Source organism: Columba livia, chromosome 27, assembly GCF_036013475.1.
Source record: "Columba livia isolate bColLiv1 breed racing homer chromosome 27, bColLiv1.pat.W.v2, whole genome shotgun sequence".
In the NCBI taxonomy this organism is placed as follows: domain Eukaryota; kingdom Metazoa; phylum Chordata; class Aves; order Columbiformes; family Columbidae; genus Columba; species Columba livia.
The window spans coordinates 2,312,514-2,335,766 of record NC_088628.1 but is presented as its reverse complement, the minus strand read 5'-3'; the positions used below and the strand labels follow the sequence as shown (position 1 = coordinate 2,335,766).

Genomic DNA, 23,253 nt, shown 5'->3' with positions numbered 1-23,253 from the left:
GTGACCACCTCCACCACAGCAGAAACCTCCCCCACAGCTGTCGAGTCCACGTCGTCTCCTGAGACTACATCCTCGGCCTCTTCCACTCCACAACAAACGTCCCCTGCTGACACAACATCCACACTTGTCTCCACCACAGCAGAAACCTCCAACCCAGCTACTACAGGAACAAATGCAGTCACTTCCAGCCCACCTGAAACATCAACTACTGCTCCTCTCAGTACCACACGTACAGAGACAACTGCATCAAGCACCATGCTTCCTCCACAAACAACCTTGTCTTCTCCTGGGACAAGCCCATCTCTTACAACCACACCAAGTATTCCTATGCCGACCACTTCCCCAACTCTCAGCACACCTGCAACCACATCTACTCTGGAGACAGCCTCCACTGATACTACTGAAGTCACCTCAACCCTTCAGGACACCACCTTGGCCACTTCCACCACAGCAGAAATATCCACCACAGCTGTCCAGTCCACGATGACTTCTGGGACTACAGCTTCAACCTCTTCCACTCCACAACAAACGTCTCCTGCTGGCACAACCTCCACACTTGTCTCCACCACAGAAGAAACCTCCAACTCAGCTACTACAGGAACAAATGAAGTCACTTTCAGCCAACGTGGAACATCTACTACTGCTCCTCTCACTGCCACATCGCAGGAGACAACAGCATCGACCACCATATTCCTTCCAAAAACAACCTCGTCTTCTCCTGGAACAAGCCCATCTGCTACATCCACGCCAAATATTCCTACGCAGAGCACTTCCCCAACTCTCAGCACACCTGCATCCACATCTACTGTGGAGACAACCTCCACTACTACAACTGAAGGCACCTCAACCGTTCAGGACACCACCGTGACCACCTCCACCACAGCAGAAACCTCCACCAAGGTAGAAACCTCCACCACAGCTATCCAGTCCACGTTGTCTCTTGAGACTACATCCTCACCCTCCTCCACTCCAGAAGAAACATCTCCTGCTGACACAAGCTCCACACTTGTCTCCACCACAGCAGAAACCTCCAACCCAGCTACTACAGGAACAAATGCAGTCACTTCCAGCCCACCTGGAACATCAACTACTGCTCCTCTCACTATCACATCTCAGGAGACAACAGGATCGACCACCATGTTTCTTCAACAAACAAACTCGTCTTCTCATGGGACAAGCCCATCTCCTACGACCACGCCAACTCTTGCTACTCAGAACACATCCCCAACTCTCACCACAATTGCATACACCTCTACTCTGGAGACAACCTCCACTGCTACCACTGGAGGCACCTCAACCCTTCAGGACACCACCGTGACCACCTCCACAACAGCAGAAACCCCCACCACAGCTGTCCAGACCACGTTGTCTCTTGAGACTACATCCTCGCCCTCCTCCACTCAACAACAAACATCTCCTGCTGACACAACCTCCACACTTGTCTCCACCACAGCAGAAACCTCCAACCCAGCTACTACAGGAACAAATGCAGTCACTTCCAGCCCACCTGGAACATCAACTACTGCTCCTCTCAGTACCACACGTACAGAGACAACTGCATCAAGCACCATGCTTCCTCCACAAACAACCTTGTCTTCTCCTGGGACAAGCCCATCTCTTAAAACCACACCAAGTATTCCTATGCCGACCACTTCCCCAACTCTCAGCACACCTGCAACCACATCTACTCTGGAGACAGCCTCCACTGATACTACTGAAGTCACCTCAACCCTTCAGGACACCACCTTGGCCACTTCCACCACAGCAGAAATATCCACCACAGCTGTCCAGTCCACGATGACTTCTGGGACTACAGCTTCACCTTCTTCCACTCCACAACAAACGTCTCCTGCTGGCACAACCTCCACGCTTGTCTCCACCACAGCAGAAACCTCCAACCCAGCTACTACAGGAACAAATGAAGTCACTTTCAGCCAACGTGGAACATCTACTACTGCTCCTCTCACTGCCACATCGCAGGAGACAACAGCATCGACCACCATATTCCTTCCAAAAACAACCTCGTCTTCTCCTGGAACAAGCCCATCTGCTACATCCACGCCAAATATTCCTACGCAGAGCACTTCCCCAACTCTCAGCACACCTGCATCCACATCTACTCTGGAGACAACCTCCACTACTACAACTGAAGGCACCTCAACCGTTCAGGACACCACCGTGACCACCTCCACCACAGCAGAAACCTCCACCAAGGCAGAAACCTCCACCACAGCTATCCAGTCCACGTTGTCTCTTGAGACTACATCCTCACCCTCCTCCACTCCACAAGAAACATCTCCTGCTGACACAAGCTCCACACTTGTCTCCACCACAGCAGAAACCTCCAACCCAGCTACTACAGGAACAAATGCAGTCACTTCCAGCCCACCTGGAACATCAACTACTGCTCCTCTCACTATCACATCTCAGGAGACAACAGGATCGACCACCATGATTCTTCAACAAACAAACTCGTCTTCTCATGGGACAAGCCCATCTCCTACGACCACGCCAACTCTTGCTACTCAGAACACATCCCCAACTCTCACCACAATTGCATACACCTCTACTCTGGAGACAGCCTCCACTGCTACCACTGGAGGCACCTCAACCCTTCAGGACACCACCGTGACCACCTCCACAACAGCAGAAACCCCCACCACAGCTGTCCAGTCCACGTCGTCTCTTGAGACTACATCCTCGCCCTCCTCCACTCAACAACAAACATCTCCTGCTGACACAACCTCCACACTTGTCTCCACCACAGCAGAAACCTCCAACCCAGCTACTACAGGAACAAATGCAGTCACTTCCAGCCCACCTGGAACATCAACTACTGCTCCTCTCAGTACCACACGTACAGAGACAACTGCATCAAGCACCATGCTTCCTCCACAAACAACCTTGTCTTCTCCTGGGACAAGCCCATCTCTTACAACCACACCAAGTATTCCTATGCCGACCACTTCCCCAACTCTCAGCACACCTGCAACCACATCTACTCTGGAGACAGCCTCCACTGATACTACTGAAGTCACCTCAACCCTTCAGGACACCACCTTGGCCACTTCCACCACAGCAGAAATATCCACCACAGCTGTCCAGTCCACGATGACTTCTGGGACTACAGCTTCACCCTCTTCCACTCCACAACAAACGTCTCCTGCTGGCACAACCTCCACGCTTGTCTCCACCACAGCAGAAACCTCCAACCCAGCTACTACAGGAACAAATGAAGTCACTTTCAGCCAACGTGGAACATCTACTACTGCTCCTCTCACTGCCACATCGCAGGAGACAACAGCATCGACCACCATATTCCTTCCAAAAACAACCTCGTCTTCTCCTGGAACAAGCCCATCTCCTACATCCACGCCAAATATTCCTACGCAGAGCACTTCCCCAACTCTCAGCACACCTGCATCCACATCTACTGTGGAGACAACCTCCACTACTACAACTGAAGGCACCTCAACCGTTCAGGACACCACCGTGACCACCTCCACCACAGCAGAAACCTCCACCAAGGTAGAAACCTCCACCACAGCTATCCAGTCCACGTTGTCTCTTGAGACTACATCCTCACCCTCCTCCACTCCACAAGAAACATCTCCTGCTGACACAAGCTCCACACTTGTCTCCACCACAGCAGAAACCTCCAACCCAGCTACTACAGGAACAAATGCAGTCACTTCCAGCCCACCTGGAACATCAACTACTGCTCCTCTCACTATCACATCTCAGGAGACAACAGGATCGACCACCATGTTTCTTCAACAAACAAACTCGTCTTCTCATGGGTCAAGCCCATCTCCTACGACCACGCCAACTCTTGCTACTCAGAACACATCCCCAACTCTCACCACAATTGCATACACCTCTACTCTCGAGACAACCTCCACTGCTACCACTGGAGGCACCTCAACCCTTCAGGACACCACCGTGACCACCTCCATAACAGCAGAAACCCCCACCACAGCTGTCCAGTCCACGTCGTCTCTTGAGACTACATCCTCGCCCTCCTCCACTCAACAACAAACATCTCCTGCTGACACAACCTCCACACTTGTCTCCACCACAGCAGAAATCTCCAACCCAGCTACTACAAGAACAAATGCAGTCACTTCCAGCCCACCTGGAACATCAACTACTGCTCCTCTCAGTACCACACGTACAGAGACAACTGCTTCAAGCACCATGCTTCCTCCACAAACAACCTTGTCTTCTCCTGGGACAAGCCCATCTCTTAAAACCACACCAAGTATTCCTATGCCGACCACTTCCCCAACTCTCAGCACACCTGCAACCACATCTACTCTGGAGACAGCCTCCACTGATACTACTGAAGTCACCTCAACCCTTCAGGACACCACGTTGGCCACTTCCACCACAGCAGAAATATCCACCACAGCTGTCCAGTCCACGATGACTTCTGGGACTACAGCTTCACCCTCTTCCACTCCACAACAAACGTCTCCTGCTGGCACAACCTCCACGCTTGTCTCCACCACAGCAGAAACCTCCAACCCAGCTACTACAGGAACAAATGAAGTCACTTTCAGCCAACGTGGAACATCTACTACTGCTCCTCTCACTGCCACATCGCAGGAGACAACAGCATCGACCACCATATTCCTTCCAAAAACAACCTCGTCTTCTCCTGGAACAAGCCCATCTCCTACATCCACGCCAAATATTCCTACGCAGAGCACTTCCCCAACTCTCAGCACACCTGCATCCACATCTACTCTGGAGACAACCTCCACTACTACAACTGAAGGCACCTCAACCGTTCAGGACACAACGGTGACCACCTCCACCACAGCAGAAACCTCCACCACAGCTATCCAGTCCACGTTGTCTCTTGAGACTACATCCTCACCCTCCTCCACTCCACAAGAAACATCTCCTGCTGACACAAGCTCCACACTTGTCTCCACCACAGCAGAAACCTCCAACCCAGCTACTACAGGAACAAATGCAGTCACTTCCAGCCCACCTGGAATATCAACTACTGCTCCTCTCACTATCACATCTCAGGAAACAACAGGATCGACCACCATGTTTCTTCAACAAACAAACTCGTCTTCTCATGGGACAAGCCCATCTCCTACGACTACGCCAACTCTTGCTACTCAGAACACATCCCCAACTCTCACCACAATTGCATACACCTCTACTCTGGAGACAACCTCCACTGCTACCACTGGAGGAACCTCAACCCTTCAGGACACCACCGTGACCACCTCCACAACAGCAGAAACCCCCACCACAGCTGTCCAGTCCACGTCGTCTCTTGAGACTACATCCTCGCCCTCCTCCACTCAACAACAATCATCTCCTGCTGACACAACCTCCACACTTGTCTCCACCACAGCAGAAACCTCCAACCCAGCTACTACAGGAACAAATGAAGTCACTTCCAGCCCACCTGGAACATCAACTACTGCTCCTCTCAGTACCACACGAACAGAGACAACTGCATCAAGCACCATGCTTCCTCCACAAACAACCTCGTCTTCTCCTGGGACAAGCCCATCTCTTACAACCACACCAAGTATTCCTACGCCGACCACTTCCCCAACTCTCAGCACACCTGCAACCACATCTACTCTGGAGACAGCCTCCACTGATACTACTGAAGTCACCTCAACCCTTCAGGACACCACGTTGGCCACTTCCACCACAGCAGAAATATCCACCACAGCTGTCCAGTCCACGATGACTTCTGGGACTACAGCTTCACCCTCTTCCACTCCACAACAAACGTCTCCTGCTGGCACAACCTCCACGCTTGTCTCCACCACAGCAGAAACCTCCAACCCAGCTACTACAGGAACAAATGAAGTCACTTTCAGCCAACGTGGAACATCTACTACTGCTCCTCTCACTGCCACATCGCAGGAGACAACAGCATCGACCACCATATTCCTTCCAAAAACAACCTCGTCTTCTCCTGGAACAAGCCCATCTCCTACATCCACGCCAAATATTCCTACGCAGAGCACTTCCCCAACTCTCAGCACACCTGCATCCACATCTACTCTGGAGACAACCTCCACTACTACAACTGAAGGCACCTCAACCGTTCAGGACACAACGGTGACCACCTCCACCACAGCAGAAACCTCCACCACAGCTATCCAGTCCACGTTGTCTCTTGAGACTACATCCTCACCCTCCTCCACTCCACAAGAAACATCTCCTGCTGACACAAGCTCCACACTTGTCTCCACCACAGCAGAAACCTCCAACCCAGCTACTACAGGAACAAATGCAGTCACTTCCAGCCCACCTGGAATATCAACTACTGCTCCTCTCACTATCACATCTCAGGAAACAACAGGATCGACCACCATGTTTCTTCAACAAACAAACTCGTCTTCTCATGGGACAAGCCCATCTCCTACGACTACGCCAACTCTTGCTACTCAGAACACATCCCCAACTCTCACCACAATTGCATACACCTCTACTCTGGAGACAACCTCCACTGCTACCACTGGAGGAACCTCAACCCTTCAGGACACCACCGTGACCACCTCCACAACAGCAGAAACCCCCACCACAGCTGTCCAGTCCACGTCGTCTCTTGAGACTACATCCTCGCCCTCCTCCACTCAACAACAATCATCTCCTGCTGACACAACCTCCACACTTGTCTCCACCACAGCAGAAACCTCCAACCCAGCTACTACAGGAACAAATGAAGTCACTTCCAGCCCACCTGGAACATCAACTACTGCTCCTCTCAGTACCACACGAACAGAGACAACTGCATCAAGCACCATGCTTCCTCCACAAACAACCTCGTCTTCTCCTGGGACAAGCCCATCTCTTACAACCACACCAAGTATTCCTACGCCGACCACTTCCCCAACTCTCAGCACACCTGCAACCACCTCTACTCTGGAGACAACCTCCACTGACACCAATGAAGGCGCCTCAACCCTTCAGGACACCACATTGGCCACCTCCACCACAGCAGAAACATCCACCACAGCTGTCCAGTCCACTGTGTCTTCTGAGACTACAGCTTCACCCTCTGCCACTAGAGAACAAACGTCTCCTGCTGGCAAAACCTCCACACTTGTCTCCACCACAGCAGAAATCTATAGCCCAGCTACTACAGGAACAAATGCAGTCACTTCCAGGCCACCTGGAACATCAACTACTGCTCCTCTCACTACAACACGTACAGAGACAACTGCATCAAGCACCACGCTTCTTCCACAAAAAACCTCGTCTTCTACTAGGACAAGTCCGTCTCCTACATCCACGCCAAACATTCCTACGCTGACCACTTCCCCAACACTCACCACAACTGCATCTACCTCCACTCTGGAGACAACCTCCACTGCTACCACTGGAGGCACCTCAACCCTTCAGGACACCACCGTGACCACCTCCACCACAGCAGAAACCTCCCCCACAGCTGTCGAGTCCACGTCGTCTCCTGAGACTACATCCTCGGCCTCTTCCACTCCACAACAAACGTCCCCTGCTGACAAAACATCCACAATTGTCTCCACCACAGCAGAAACCTCCAACCCAGCTACTACAGGAACAAATGCAGTCACTTCCAGCCCACCTGGAACATCAACTACTGCTCCTCTCATTACCACACGTACAGAGACAACTGGATCAAGCACCATGCTTCCTCCACAAACAAACTTGTCTTCTCCTGGGACAAGCCCATCTCTTACAACCACACCAAGTATTCCTATGCCGACTACTTCCCCAACTCTCAGCACACCTGCAACCACATCTACTCTGGAGACAACCTCCACTGATACTACTGAAGTCACCTCAACCCTTAAGGACACCACCTTGGCCACTTCCACCACAGTAGAAATATCCACGACAGCTGTCCAGTCCACGATGACTTCTGGGACTACAGCTTCACCTTCTTCCACTCCACAACAAACGTCTCCTGCTGGCACAACCTCCACGCTTGTCTCCACCACAGCAGAAACCTCCAACCCAGCTACTACAGGAACAAATGAAGTCACTTTCAGCCAACGTGGAACATCTACTACTGCTCCTCTCACTGCCACATCGCAGGAGACAACAGCATCGACCACCATGTTTCCTCCACAAACAACCTTATCTTCTCCTGGAACAAGCCCATCTCCTACATCCACGCCAAATATTCCTACGCAGAGCACTTCACCAACTCTCAGCACACCTGCATCCACATCTACTCTGGAGACAACCTCCACTACTACAACTGAAGGCACCTCAACCGTTCAGGACACCACCGTGACCACCTCCACCACAGCAGAAACCTCCACCAAGGTAGAAACCTCTACCACAGCTATCCAGTCCACGTCGTCTCTTGAGACTACATCCTCACCCTTTTCCACTCCACAAGAAACATCTCCTGCTGACACAAGCTCCACACTTGTCTCCACCACAGCAGAAACCTCCAACCCAGCTACTACAGGAACAAATGCAGTCACTTCCAGCCCACCTGGAACATCAACTACTGCTCCTCTCACTACCACATCTCAGGAAACAACTGTATCGACAACCATGTTTCTTCCACAAACAACCTCGTCTTCTCCTGGGACAAGCCCATCTCCTACGACCACGCCAACTCTTGCTACTCAGAACACGTCCCCAACTCTCAGCACAACTGCATCCACCTCTACTCTGGAGACAACCTCCACTGCTACCACTGGAGGAACCTCAACCCTTCAGGACACCACCGTGACCACCTCCACAACAGCAGAAACCTCCACCACAGCTGTCCAGTCCACGTCGTCTCTTGAGACTACATCCTCGCCCTCCTCCACTCAACAACAAACATCTCCTGCTGACACAACCTCCACACTTGTCTCCCCCACAGCAAAAACCTCCAACCCAGCTACTACAGGAACAAATGAAGTCACTTCCAGCCCACCTGGAACATCAACTACTGCTCCTCTCACTACAAGACGTACAGAGACAACTGCATCAAGCACCAGGCTTCTTCCACAAAAAACCTCGTCTTCTGCTAGGACAAGTCCATCTCCTACATCCACGCCAAACATTCCTACGCTGACCACTTCCCCAACACTCACCACAACTGCATCTACCTCCACTCTGGAGACAACCTCCACTGCTACCACTGGAGGCACCTCAACCCTTCAGGACACCACCGTGACCACCTCCACCACAGCAGAAACCTCCCCCACAGCTGTCGAGTCCACGTCGTCTCCTGAGACTACATCCTCGGCCTCTTCCACTCCACAACAAACGTCCCCTGCTGACACAACATCCACACTTGTCTCCACCACAGCAGAAACCTCCAACCCAGCTACTAGAGGAACAAATGAAGTCACTTCCAGCCCACCTGGAACATCAACTACTGCTCCTCTCAGTACCACACGTACAGAGACAAATGGATCAAGCACCATGCTTCCTCCACAAACAACCTTGTCTTCTCCTGGGACAAACCCATCTCTTAAAACCACTCCAAGTATTCCTACGCCGACCACTTCCCCAACTCTCAGCACACCTGCAACCACATCTACTCTGGAGACAACCTCCACTTATACCACTGAAGTCACCTCAACCCTTCAGGACACCACCTTGGCCACTTCCACCACAGTAGAAACATCCACCACAGCTGTCCAGTCCACGTTGACTTCTGGCACTACAGCTTCACCTTCTTCCACTCCACAACAAACGTCTCCTGCTGGCACAACCTCCACACTTGTCTCCACCACAGCAGAAACCTCCAACCCAGCTACTACAGGAACAAATGAAGTCACTTTCAGCCAACGTGGAACATCTACTACTGCTCCTCTCACTGCCACATCGCAGGAGACAACAGCATCGACCACCATGTTTCCTCCACAAACAACCTTATCTTCTCCTGGAACAAGCCCATCTCCTACATCCACGCCAAATATTCCTACGCAGAGCACTTCACCAACTCTCAGCACACCTGCATCCACATCTACTCTGGAGACAACCTCCACTACTACAACTGAAGGCACCTCAACCGTTCAGGACACCACCGTGACCACCTCCACCACAGCAGAAACCTCCACCAAGGTAGAAACCTCCACCACAGCTATCCAGTCCACGTCGTCTCTTGAGACTACATCCTCACCCTTTTCCACTCCACAAGAAACATCTCCTGCTGACACAAGCTCCACACTTGTCTCCACCACAGCAGAAACCTCCAACCCAGCTACTACAGGAACAAATGCAGTCACTTCCAGCCCACCTGGAACATCAACTACTGCTCCTCTCACTACCACATCTCAGGAAACAACTGTATCGACAACCATGTTTCTTCCACAAACAACCTCGTCTTCTCCTGGGACAAGCCCATCTCCTACGACCACGCCAACTCTTGCTACTCAGAACACGTCCCCAACTCTCAGCACAACTGCATCCACCTCTACTCTGGAGACAACCTCCACTGCTACCACTGGAGGAACCTCAACCCTTCAGGACACCACCGTGACCACCTCCACAACAGCAGAAACCTCCACCACAGCTGTCCAGTCCACGTCGTCTCTTAAGACTACAGTTTCACTCTCTTCCACTCCACAACCAACGTCTCCTGCTGACACAACCTCCACACTTGTCTCCACCACAGCAGAAACCTCCAATCCAGCTACTACAAGAACAAATGAAGTCACTTCCAGCCCGCCTGGAAAATCAACTACTGCTCATCTCACTGGCACACGTACAGAGACAACTGCAACAAGCGCCACGCTCCTTCAACAAAAAACCTCGTCTTCTCCTGGCACAAGCCCATCTCCTACGACCACGTCAACTCTTCCTACTCTGAGTACGTCCCCAACTCTCACCACAACTGCTTCAACTTCTACTCTGGAGACAACGTCCACTGCTACCACTGGAGGAAACTCAACCCTTCAGGACACCACCGTGACCACCTCCACCACAGCAGAAACCACCACAACAGTAGAAACCTCCACCACAGCTGTCCAGTACACGTCGTCTCCTGAGATTACAGCTTCACCCTCTTCCACTCCACAACAAACGTCTCCGGCTGACACAACCTCCACACTTGTCTCCACCACAGCAGAAACCTCCAACCCAGCTACTACAGGAACAAATGCAGTCACTTCCAGCCCACCTGGAACATCAACTACTGCTCCTCTCACTACAACACGTACAGAGACAACTGCATCAAGCACCACGCTTCTTCTCCAAAAAACCTCGTCTTCTGCTAGGACAAGTCCATCTCCTACATCCACACCAAACATTCCTACGCTGACCAATTCCCCAACTCTCCCCCCAACTGCATCTACCTCTCCTCTGGAGAAAACCTCCACTTCAACCACTGCAGGCAACTCAACCCTTCAGGAGACCACCGTGACCACCTCCAACACAGCAGAAACCTCCACCACAGCTGTCGAGTCCACGTCGTCTCTTGAGACTACATCCTCGCCCTCCTCTACTCCACAACAAACATCTCCTGCTGACACAACCTCTACACTTGTCTCCACCACAGCAGAAACCTCCAACCCAGCTACTACAGGAACAAATGCAGTCACTTCAAGCCCACCTGGAACATCAACTACTGCTCCTCTCACTACCACATCTCAGGAGACAACTGGATCGTCCACCATGTTACTTCCACAAGCAACCTCGTCTTCTCCTGGGACAAGCCCATCTCCTACGACCACGCCAACTCTTGCTACACAGAACACGTCCCCAACTCTCAGCACAACTGCATCCACCTCTACTCTGGAGACAACCTCCACTGCTACCACTGGAGGAACCTCAACCCTTCAGGACACCACCGTGACCACCTCCACCACAGAAGAAACCTCCACCACAACTGTCCAGTCCACGTCGTCTCTTGAGACTACATCCTCGCCCTCCTCAACTCAACAACAATCATATGCTGACACAACCTCCGCACTTGTCTCCACCACAGCAGAAACCTCCAACCCAGCTACTACAGGAACAAATGCAGTCACTTCCAGCCCACCTGGAACATCAACTACTGCTCCTCTCACTACCACACATATAGAGACAACTGTATCAAGCACCAAGCTTCTTCCACAAAAAACCTCGTCTTCTGCTAGGACAAGTCCATCTCCTACATCCACGCCAAACATTCCTACGCCGACCACTTCCCCAACTCTCAGCACACCTGCAACCACATCTACTCTGGAGACAACCTCCACTACTACAACTGAAGGCACCTCAACTGTTCAGGACACCACCGTGACCACCTCCACCACAGCAGAAACCTCCACCAAGGTAGAAACCTCCACCACAGCTATCCAGTCCACGTCGTCTCTTGAGACTACATCCTCACCCTCCGCCACTCCACAACAAACATCTGCTGACACAAGCTCCACACTTGTCTCCACCACAGCAGAAACCTCCAACCCAGCTACTACAGGAACAAATGCAGTCACTTCCAGCCCACCTGGTACATCAACTACTGCTCCTCTCACTACCACATCTCAGGAAACAACTGTATCGACAACCATGTTTCTTCCACAAACAACCTCGTCTTCTCCTGGGACAAGCCCATCTCCTACGACCACGCCAACTCTTGCTACTCAGAACACGTCCCCAACTCTCAGCACAACTGCATCCACCTCTACTCTGGAGACAACCTCCACTGCTACCACTGGAGGAACCTCAACCCTTCAGGACACCACCGTGACCACCTCCACAACAGCAGAAACCTCCACCACAGCTGTCCAGTCCACGTCGTCTCTTGAGACTACATCCTCGCCCTCTTCCACTCCACAACAAACATCTGCTGACACAACCTCCACACTTGTCTCCACCACAGCAGAAACCTCCAACCCAGCTACTACAGGAACAAATGAAGTCACTTTCAGCTCACCTGGAACATCAACTACTGCTCTTCTCACTACCACACGTACAGAGACAACTGCGTCAAGCACCACGCTTCCTCCACAAACAACCTCATCTTCTCCTGTAACATGCCCATCTCCTACATCCAGGCCAAATATTCCTACGCAGAGCACTTCCCCAACTCTCAGCACACCTGCATCCACATCTACTCTGGAGACAACCTCCACTGCTACTACTGAAGGCACCTCAACCCTTCAGGACACCACCGTGACCACCTCCACCACAGCAGAAACCTCCACCAAGTTAGAAACCTCCACCACAGCTGTCCAGTCCACGTCAACTCCTGAGATTACAGCTTCACCCTCTTCCACTCCACAACGAACGTCTCCTGCTGACACAACCTCCACAATAGTCTCCACCACAGCAGAAATCTCCAGCCCAGATACTACAGGAACAACTGCAGTCACGTCCAGCCTACCTGGAACACCCACTACTGCTCCACTCACTACCACATCGCAGGAGACAGCTTCATTGACCACCATGTTTCCTCCACAAACAACCTCGTCTTCTCCTGGAATAAGCCCATCTCCTACATCTACGCCAAACATTCCTACACTGACCACTTCCCCAACTCTCACCACAACTGCTTCCACCTCTACTCTGGAGACAACGTCCACTGCTACCACTGGAGGAACCTCAACCCTTCAGGACACCACCGTGACCACCTCCACAACAGCAGAAACCTCCAGCACAGTAGAAACCTCCACCACAGCTGTCCAGTTCACATCCTCTCCTGAGACTAGAGCTTCACCCTCTTCAACTCCACAACAAACGTCTCCTGCTGACACAACCTCCACACTTGTCTCCACCACAGCAAAAATCTCTAGCCCAGGTACTACAGGAACAAATGCACTCACTTCCAGCCCACTGGGAACATCAACTACTGGTCCTCTCACTACCACACATATAGAGACAACTGTGTCAAGCACCACGCTTCTTCCACAAAAAACCTCGTCTTCTGCTAGGACAAGTCCATCTCCTACATCCACGCCAAACATTCCTACACTGACAACTTCCCCAACTCTCACCACAACTGCATCTACTTACACTCTGGAGACAACCTCCACTGATACCACTGAAGTCACCTCAACCCTTCAGGACACCACCTTGGCCACCTCCACCACAGCAGAAACCTCCACCACAGTAGAAACCTCCACCACAGCTGTCCAGTCCACGTCGCCTCCTGAGATTACATCCTCGCCCTCCTCTACTCCACAACAAACATCTCCTGCTGACACAACCTCTACACTTGTCTCCACCACAGCAGAAACCTCCAACCCAGCTACTACAGGAACAAATGCAGTCACTTCCAGCCCACCTGGAACATCAACTACTGCTCCTCTCATTACCACACGTAGAAAGACAACTGCATCAGGCACCATAATTCTTCCACAAACAACCTCGTCTTCACCTGGGACAATCCCATCTACTACATCCACGCCAAACTTTTCTATGCAGAACACTTCCCCAACTCTCAGTACACCTGCATCCACATCTGCTCTGGAGACAACATCCACTGCTACCACTGGAGGCACCTCAACCCTTGAGGACACCACCGTGACCACCTCCAACACAGCAGAAACCTCCACCACAGCTGTCCAGTACACCTCGTCTCCTGAGACTACATCCTCGACCTCTTCCACTCCACAACAAACGTCTCCTGCTGACATAACATCCACACTTGTCTCCACCACAGCAGAAACCTCCAACCCAGCTACTAGAGGAACAAATGCAGTCACTTCCAGCCCACCTGGAACATCCACTACTGCTCCTCTCACTACCACATCGCAGGAGACAACAGGATCGACCACCATATTACTTACACAAACAACCTTGTCTTCTGCTGGGACAAGCCCATCTCCTACATCCACGACAAATATTCCTACGCCGATCACTTCTCCAACTCTCAGCACACCCGCAACCACCTCTACTCTGGAGACAACCTCCACTGATACCACTGAAGGGACCTCAACTCTTCAGGACACCACCTTGGCCACCTCCACCACAGCAGAAACATCCACCACAGCTGTCCAGTACAGGTTGTCTCCTGAGACTGCAGCTTCACCCTCTTCCACTCCACAACAAACGTCTCCTGCTGGCACAAACTCCACGCTTGTCTCCACCACAGCAGTCATCTCCAGCCCAGTGAGTACACGAACAAATGAAGTCACTTCCAGCCCACCTGGAACATCCACTACTGCTCCTCTCACTACCACATCTCGGGAGACAACTGGATTGACCACTATGTTTCTTCCACAAACAACCTCGACTTCTCGTGGGACAAGCCCATCTCCTACATCCACGCCAAATATTCCGAAGCAGAGCTCTTCCCCAACTCTCAGCACACCTGCAACCACCTCTACTCTGGAGACAACCTCCACTGATACCACTGAAGGCACCTCAACCCTTCAGGACACCACCTTGGCCACCTCCACCACAGCAGAAACATCCAGCCCAGCGACTACAGGAACAATTGCAGTCACTTCCAGCCCACCTGGAACATCCACTACTGCTCTTCTCTCCACCACATCTCAGGAGAGAACTGCATCGACTACCATGTTTCTTCCCCAAACAACTTCGTCTTCTCCTGGGACAAGCCCATCTCCTACGACCACGTCAACTCTTACTACTCTGAGCATGTCCCCAACTCTCAGCACACCTGAAACAACCTCTACTCTGGAGACAACCTCCACTGATACGACTGAAGGCACCTCAACTCCTCAGGACAAAACCTTGTCCACCTCCACCTCAGCAGAATCATCCACAACATCTGTCCAGTCGACGTTGTCTTCTGAGACTAGAGCTTCACCCTCTTCCACTCCACAACAAACGTCTCCTGCTGACACAACCTCCACACTTGTCTCCACCACAGCAGAAATCTCCAACCCAGGTACTAGAGGAATAAATGAAGTCGCTTCCAGCCGACCTGGAACATCTACTACAGCTCCTCTCACTACTACACCTAAAAAGACAACTGCATCAAGCACCACGCTTCGTCCACAAACAACCTTGTCTTCTCCTGGCCCAAGCCCATCTCCTACGACCATGTCAACTCTTTCTACTCTGAGCACTTCCCCAACTCTCACCACAACTGCTTCCACCTCTACTCTGGAGACAACCTCCACTGCTACCACTGGAGGAAACTCAACCCTTCAGGACACCACCGTGACCATCTCCACCACAGCAGAAAGCTCCAGCACAGTAGAAACCTCCAGCACAACTGTCCAGTTCACATCGTCTCCTGAGACTAGAGCTTCACCCTCTTCCACTCCACAACAAACGTCTCCTGCTGACACAACCTCCACACTTGTCTCCACCACAGCAGAAACCTCCAACCCAGCTACTTCAGGAACAAATGAAGTCACTTTCAGCCCACCTGGAACATCAACTACTGCTCCTCTCAGTACCACACGTACAGAGAGAACTGGATCAAGCACCATGCTTCCTCCACAAACAACCTTGTCTTCTCCTGGGACAAGCCCATCTCTTAAAACCACACCAAGTATTCCTACGCCGACCACTTCCCCAACTCTCAGCACAACTGCAACCACATCTACTCTGGAGACAACCTCCACTTATACCACTGAAGTCACCTCAACCCTTCAGGACACCACCTTGGCCACTTCCACCATAGCAGAAATATCCACCACAGCTGTCCAGTCCACGTTGACTTCTGGGACTACAGCTTCACCCTCTTCCACTCCACAACAAACGTCTCCTGCTGGCACAACCTCCACACTTGTCTCCACCACAGCAGAAACCTCCAACCCAGCTACTACAGGAACAAATGAAGTCACTTTCAGCCAACGTGGAACATCTACTACTGCTCCTCTCACTGCCACATCGCAGGAGACAACAGCATCGACCACTATATTCCTTCCAAAAACAACCTCGTCTTCTCCTGGGACAAGCCCATCTCCTACATCCACGCCAAATATTCCTACGCAGAGCACTTCCCCAACTCTCAGCACACCTGCATACACATCTACTCTGGAGACAACCTCCACTGCTACTACTGAAGGCACCTCAACCCTTCAGGACACCACAGTGTTCACCTCCACCACAGTAGAAACCTCCACCAAGGTAGAAACCTCCACCACAGCTGTCCAGTCCACGTTGACTTCTGGGACTACAGCTTCACCCTCTTCCACTCCACAACGAACGTCTCCTGCTGACACAACCTCCACACTTGTCTCCACCACAGCAGAAATCTCCAGCCCAGCTACTACAGGAACAACTGCAGTCACTTCCAGCCTACCTGGAACATCCACTACTGCTCCTCTCACTACCACATCGCAGGAGACAGCTGCATTGACCACCATGTTTCCTCCACAAACAACCTCGTCTTCTCCTGGGACAAGCCCATCTCCTACAACCACACCAACTATTCCTACGCCGACCACTTCCCCAACTATCAGCACATCTGCAACCACCTCTACTCTGGAGACAACCTCCACTTATACCACTGAAGGCACCTCAACCGTTCAGGACACCACCTTGGCCACTTCCACCACAGCAGAAATATCCACCACAGCTGTCCAGTCCACGTTGACTTCTGGCACTACAGCTTCACCCTCTTCCACTCCACAACAAACGTCTCCTGCTGGCACAACCTCCACACTTGTCTCCACCACAGCAGAAACCTCCAGCCCAGCTACTACAGGAACAAATGAAGTCACTTTCAGCCAACGTGGAACATCTACTACTGCTCCTCTCACTGCCACATCGCAGGAGACAACAGCATCGACAACCATATTCCTTCCAAAAACAATCTCGTCTTCTCCTGGAACAAGCCCATCTCCTACATCCACGCCAAATATTCCTACGCAGAGCACTTCCCCAACTCTCAGCACACCTGCATCCACATCTACTCTGGAGACAACCTCCACTGCTACTACTGAAGGCACCTCAACCCTTCAGGACACCACAGTGACCACCTCCACCACAGCAGAAACCTCCACCACAGCTGTCCAGTCCACGTCGTCTCTTTTGACTGCAGCTTCACCCTCTTCCACTCCAGAACAAACGTCTCCTGCTGACACAACCTCCACACTTGTCTCCACCACAGCAGAAATCTCCAGCCCAGCTACTACGAGAACAACTGCAGTCACTTCCAGCCCTCATGGAACATCCCCATCTACTCCTGTAACCACCATAGAAGCAGAGACAACTGCATCGCCTATGGCCCTCTTGTCAAATACATCTTCCTCTTCTCCTGGTACAAGCTTAACCCCAACTGCCACATCAGCTCTTCCTACTGTGAGCACTTCCCCAACTCTCAGCACAACTGCATCCACCTCTACTCTGGAGAGAACCTCCACTGCTACCACTGAAGGCACCTCAAGCCTTCAGGACAACACCATTGCCACCTCCACCACAATAGAAACCTCCATTACAGCTGTCCAGTCCACTTCATCTCCTGAGACTACAGCTTCACCCTCTTCCACTCCACAACAAACATCTCCTGCTGACACAACGGCCACATCTGTCTCCACCACAGCAGAAATCTCCTCCCCAGCTACTACAGGAAAAACTGCAGTCACTTCCAGCCCACCTGGAACATCCACCTCTGCTGTTCTGACCATCACATCCCAGGAGACAACTGCATCGACCACCACGCTTCTTCCACAAACAACCTCGTCTTCTCCTGGGACAAGCCCATCTCCTACAACCACGTCAACTCTTCCTACGCAGAGCACGTCCCGAACTCTCACCACGACTGCATCCACCTCTACTCTGGAGACAACCTCCACTGCTACCACTGGAGGAACCTCAACCCTTCAGGACACCACCTTGGCCACCTCCACCGCAGCAGAAACATCCACCACAGCTGTCCAGTTCACATCGTCTCCTGAGACTACAGTTTCAGCCTCTTCCACTCTGCAACAAACGTCTCCTGCTGACACAACCTCCACACTTGTCTCCACCACAGCAGAAATCTCCAGCCCAGATACTACAGGAACAACTGCAGTCACTTCCAGCCTACCTGGAATATCCACTACTGCTCCTCTCACCACCACATCGCAGGAGACAACAGTATCGACCACCATATTCCTTCCAAAAACAACCTCGTCTTCTCCTGGGACAAGCCCATCTCTTACAACCACGTCAACTCTTCCTACGCATAGCACGACCCAAACTCTCACCACGACTGTATCCACCTCTACTCTGGAGACAACCTCCACTGCTACCACTGGAGGGTCCTCAACCCTTCAGGACACCACTATAGACACTTCTACCACAGCAGAAATATCTACCACAGTACAAAGCTCCACCACAGCTGTCCAGTCCATGCTGTCTTCTGAGACTGCAGCTTCACCTTCTTCCACTCCACAACAAACGTCTCCTGCTGACACAACCTCCACACTTGTCTCCACCACAGCAGAAACCTCCAGCCCAGCTACTACAAGAACAACTGCAGTCACTTCCATCGTACCTGGTACATCCCCATCTAGTCCTCCCACCACCACACATACAGAGACAACTGCATCGATCACAACGCTTCTTCCAAAAACAACCTTGTCTCCTCCTGGGACAAGCCCATCTCTTACGACCACATCAATTATTCCTACTCGGAGCACTTCGACAACTCTCAGCACACCTGCATCGTCCTCTACTCTGGAGATAACATCCACTGCTACCACTGAAGGAACTTCAGCCCTTCAGGACATCACCGTGACCACCTCCACCACAGCAGAAACCTTCACCACAGCTGTCCAGTCCACATCGTCTCCCGAGATTACATCCTCACCCTTTTCCCCTCCAGAACAAACGTCTCCTGCTGACACAACCTTCACACTTGTCTCTACAACAGCAGAAACCTCCAGCCCAACTATTACAGGAACAACTGCAGGTATTTCTAGTGCATTTGGAACCTCCACAACTGCTCTTTTTACAACCATAGCTCCAGATACAGCACTCATTTTTGTTTCTGATATTACTTTTTCGTTGTATTCTGTAACCGCACTCGTAGTTAATATCTCCAGTACATCATTATACAATAAGTACATTTCACTTAAAAGTTTTATTGTACCCTTTGATTATTGTTGAAAATTAGCTCACAAATTTATTGTTGCCTCTCTCTTTTCTAGCTAAGGGCACTTCTTGAATATTTTGCTCAGAATTACATCTCTAATTTTATATATATGGAAGACTAATAGAATGGTCTTTTTTCAAGTCTGTCCCATTTTGTTTATTATGTAATTGCAGCAGAACCAATGATATATCAACATCAGGAAACATACTTTTTCTTCTAAATAAATACGAAATATTTTACCTCACTGCTGAAATTATAACTATCCTAAAAACAATTGTCATATTTTGAGTGCAAAAGGAACAACCAAAAATTCATGGTTGAGAATTGGTAGTGCAAAGAAAATTTAAAGCAGTGAAAACAAGACCAAAGAGAGGAGTTCCTGGTAGGATACCTCTGCATTTCTCCACACAGAGCCTTCACACTCTGCCTCTTGCACCTTGTAACTCCCCATTTCTGCTACTTGCAGCCCCCAGCCATCCAACAACCACAGCTGCAGCCCTCGAACGTTTCACCATCAACTTCACCATCACCAACCTCCCCTACAATTCTGACCTGGCCACTCCTGGCTCTGCCAAGTACAGCAGTACGAGAAGAGTCATGGCCACCCTGGTATGTGATCTGTCAGAGGGCCATGCCCCCAGTGCAAGTATTAAACCAAATTAAACAGTGGGAGATAGCCTGGGATTAACCGTGAAACATCTCTCCTTGGCAGCTTGACCGCCTTTTGAAGCAAAGCAGCATTGGCCCGGCTTTCCTACGATGTGAACCAACAGGCTTCAGGTATGGGTTGCAGCCACGTAGCACTTAGCATGTCCCAGAGTCACGTCAGCGGTCCCATCTCTACTCCTGCTCTGTTGTCACCTAGACTAAGAAAGCTGAATGTTTTCCCTCATGCCCACCTGCTTTTACATCCTTCTCCTTACTGTCTTTCTGGCCTGATAACATCCTACCTGATAACCTCCTGTGTTGAGGACCTTCTCCCTGAAATCATCATCGACTTAGGACCTTCACTACCATATCTCCTGCATTACGGCCTCTCTTCGCTGCCTGCCCTCTCGCGTCAAGGGGTGGACAATACACCCTAAAGAAAACTCTAAATGTCTGGCACCATCCTTCCTCACCATCCCAGGGATTAGTGGAGGCAGGACAGCAGTGACCGGCCACCTCGCACCCACCCAAGGGCTGGGAAGGCAGAGCCTCAGGGGTCCATCATGCTCCTTCTCTTTTGCTTCCTAGACTAGGAGGGTAGGACTTGCTCTTTGATCCCCTATTGCCTCAGGAACTTCTCCCTGATGACCTCATGCCTTAGGACCTTCTTCCTGATCCCCACATTCCTTAAGCCTTGCCCTAAAGGCCATCACAGTGGAGCCCCGAGACCACTCACAATCTTGCCTGGCCCCAACCATCCTGACCAGCCCAGGGATTAGTGCAGGCAGGACAGCAGTGACCGGCCACCACGCACCCACCCAAGGGCTGGGAAGGCAGAGCCTGCGTTCCCACACAGAGACGGCTGCGGAAGCCCCAAGGCCTGGCCTTGCAGCCAGAGGCCGCAGAGGAGGGGTGCTCAGGCACGGCGCTCTGTTTTCCAGGCCAGAGAGGCAAGGGGACAACACGCGGGTGGACGCCGTCTGCACCTACAGGAAGGAGCCCTCCGCCCCCGCCTTGGACAGGGTGGGACTCTACCATGAAGTCAGCAACAAGACCAGAGGCATCACGCAGCTGGGCCCCTACAGCCTGGACAAGGACAGCCTCTACGTCAACGGTGACCGATGCTCCCCTCGCCGCCACCTCTGCTGTCCCATGGCAGCCTTCCCCAGCCCTGTCCTGTCCCCAGCCCTTGACACTCTCTCTCTGTTTTTCCCCAGGTTACAACGAGCAGCCGGTCGAGCCCAGTGAGTACCTTGTGGGAGCTGGATGGGATTAGAGGGCAGAGCATACACCACAGGGCTCTTCTCATGGGAGAGGCACCTGGGGGCCGAGGATCATGAACACTGGGACAAGCAGAAGACCTTGGTGTTTAACCACCCAGAAGCTTGACACTGTACCTCTTGCACCTTGTCACTCTCCATGTCTTCTTCTTGCAGCTCCCAGCCATGCACCACCACCAACAACTGCATCCCTCAACCGTTTCACCATCAACTTCACCACCACCAATCTCCCCTACAACTCCGACCTGGCCACTCCTGGCTCTGCCAAGTACAACAGTACAAGAAGAGTCATGGCCACCCTGGTATGTGATCTGTCAGAAGGCCATGCCTTTCCCCTGATTTCTCCCATAGGATGAGGGAATTTGAGGGAGAGCGGCAGGGCTTAACTGTGAAACCTCTCTCCTTGGCAGCTCAACCGCCTTCTGAAGGAAAGCAGCATTGGCCCTGTTTTCCTTGGATGTGAACCAACAGCCTTCAGGTATGGGCTGCACCTACGTGTCCCTTTGCAGGTCCCACTATTGGCTCAGGGGTCCATCATGCTCCTGCTCTTTCGCTTCCTAGACTAGGAGGGTAGGACTTGCTCTTTGATCCCCTACTGCCTCAGGAACTTCTCCCTGAATCCCACTTTCCTTAAGCGTTACCCTAAAGGCCATCACAGTGTAGCCCCAAGACCACTCACAATCTTGCCTGGCCCCAACCATCCTGACCAGCCCTGGGCATTAGTGCAGGCAGGACAGCAGTGATCGGCCACCACGCACCCACCCAAGGGCTGGGAAGGCAGAGCCTGCGTTCCCGCACAGGGATGGCTGCGGAAGCCCCAAGGCCTGGCCTTGCAGCCAGAGGCCGCAGAGGAGGGGTGCTCAGGCACGGGGCTCTGTTTTCCAGGCCAGAGAGGCAAGGGGACAACACGCGGGTGGACGCCGTCTGCACCTACAGGAAGGAGCCCTCCGCCCCCGCCTTGGACAGGGTGGGACTCTACCATGAAGTCAGCAACAAGACCAGAGGCATCACGCAGCTGGGCCCCTACAGCCTGGACAAGGACAGCCTCTACGTCAACGGTGACCGATGCTCCCCTCGCCGCCACCTCTGCTGTCCCATGGCAGCCTTCCCCAGCCCTGTCCTGTCCCCAGCCCTTGACACTCTCTCTCTGTTTTTCCCCAGGTTACAACGAGCAGCCGGTCGAGCCAAGTGAGTCCCTTGTGGGAGCTGGCTGGGATTAGAGGGCAGAGCATACACCACAGGGCTCTTCTCATGGGAGAGGCACCTGGGGGCCGAGGATCATGAACACTGGGACGAGCAGAAGACCTCGGTGTTTAACCACCCAGAAGCTTGACACTGTGCCTCTTGCACCTTGTCACTCTCCATTTCTACTTCTTGCAGCTCCCAGCCATGCACCACCAACAACAACTGCATCCCTCA

General features: G+C 52.1%; 2 protein-coding genes across 2 annotated transcripts in view; one reads left to right on the top strand and one right to left on the bottom strand.

Moving 5' to 3' along the window:
• The window catches only part of LOC102094299 (uncharacterized), a 108,744-nt gene that overhangs the window by 51,492 nt on the left and 33,999 nt on the right, over positions 1-23,253 (bottom strand). The window lies entirely within an intron of this gene.
• MUC16 (mucin 16, cell surface associated) lies at positions 328-12,710 on the top strand. The gene is made up of 2 exons (XM_065041959.1): positions 328-12,269; positions 12,356-12,710. The coding sequence occupies exons 1-2, from the start codon at positions 328-330 to the stop codon at positions 12,708-12,710; spliced, it is 12,297 nt and encodes a 4,098-aa protein (XP_064898031.1).

What these genes read in the sequence shown, in the direction of transcription:
- MUC16 (XM_065041959.1), top strand. Translation starts at nt 328, where the DNA reads ATGCCGACCACTTCCCCAACTCTCAGCACACCTGCAACCACATCTACT. An exon ending in ACCACAGCTATCCAGTCCAC is followed by an intron (nt 12,270 to 12,355) that starts GTCGTCTCTTGA and finishes TCTCCACCACAG; the next exon opens with CAGAAACCTCCAACCCAGCT.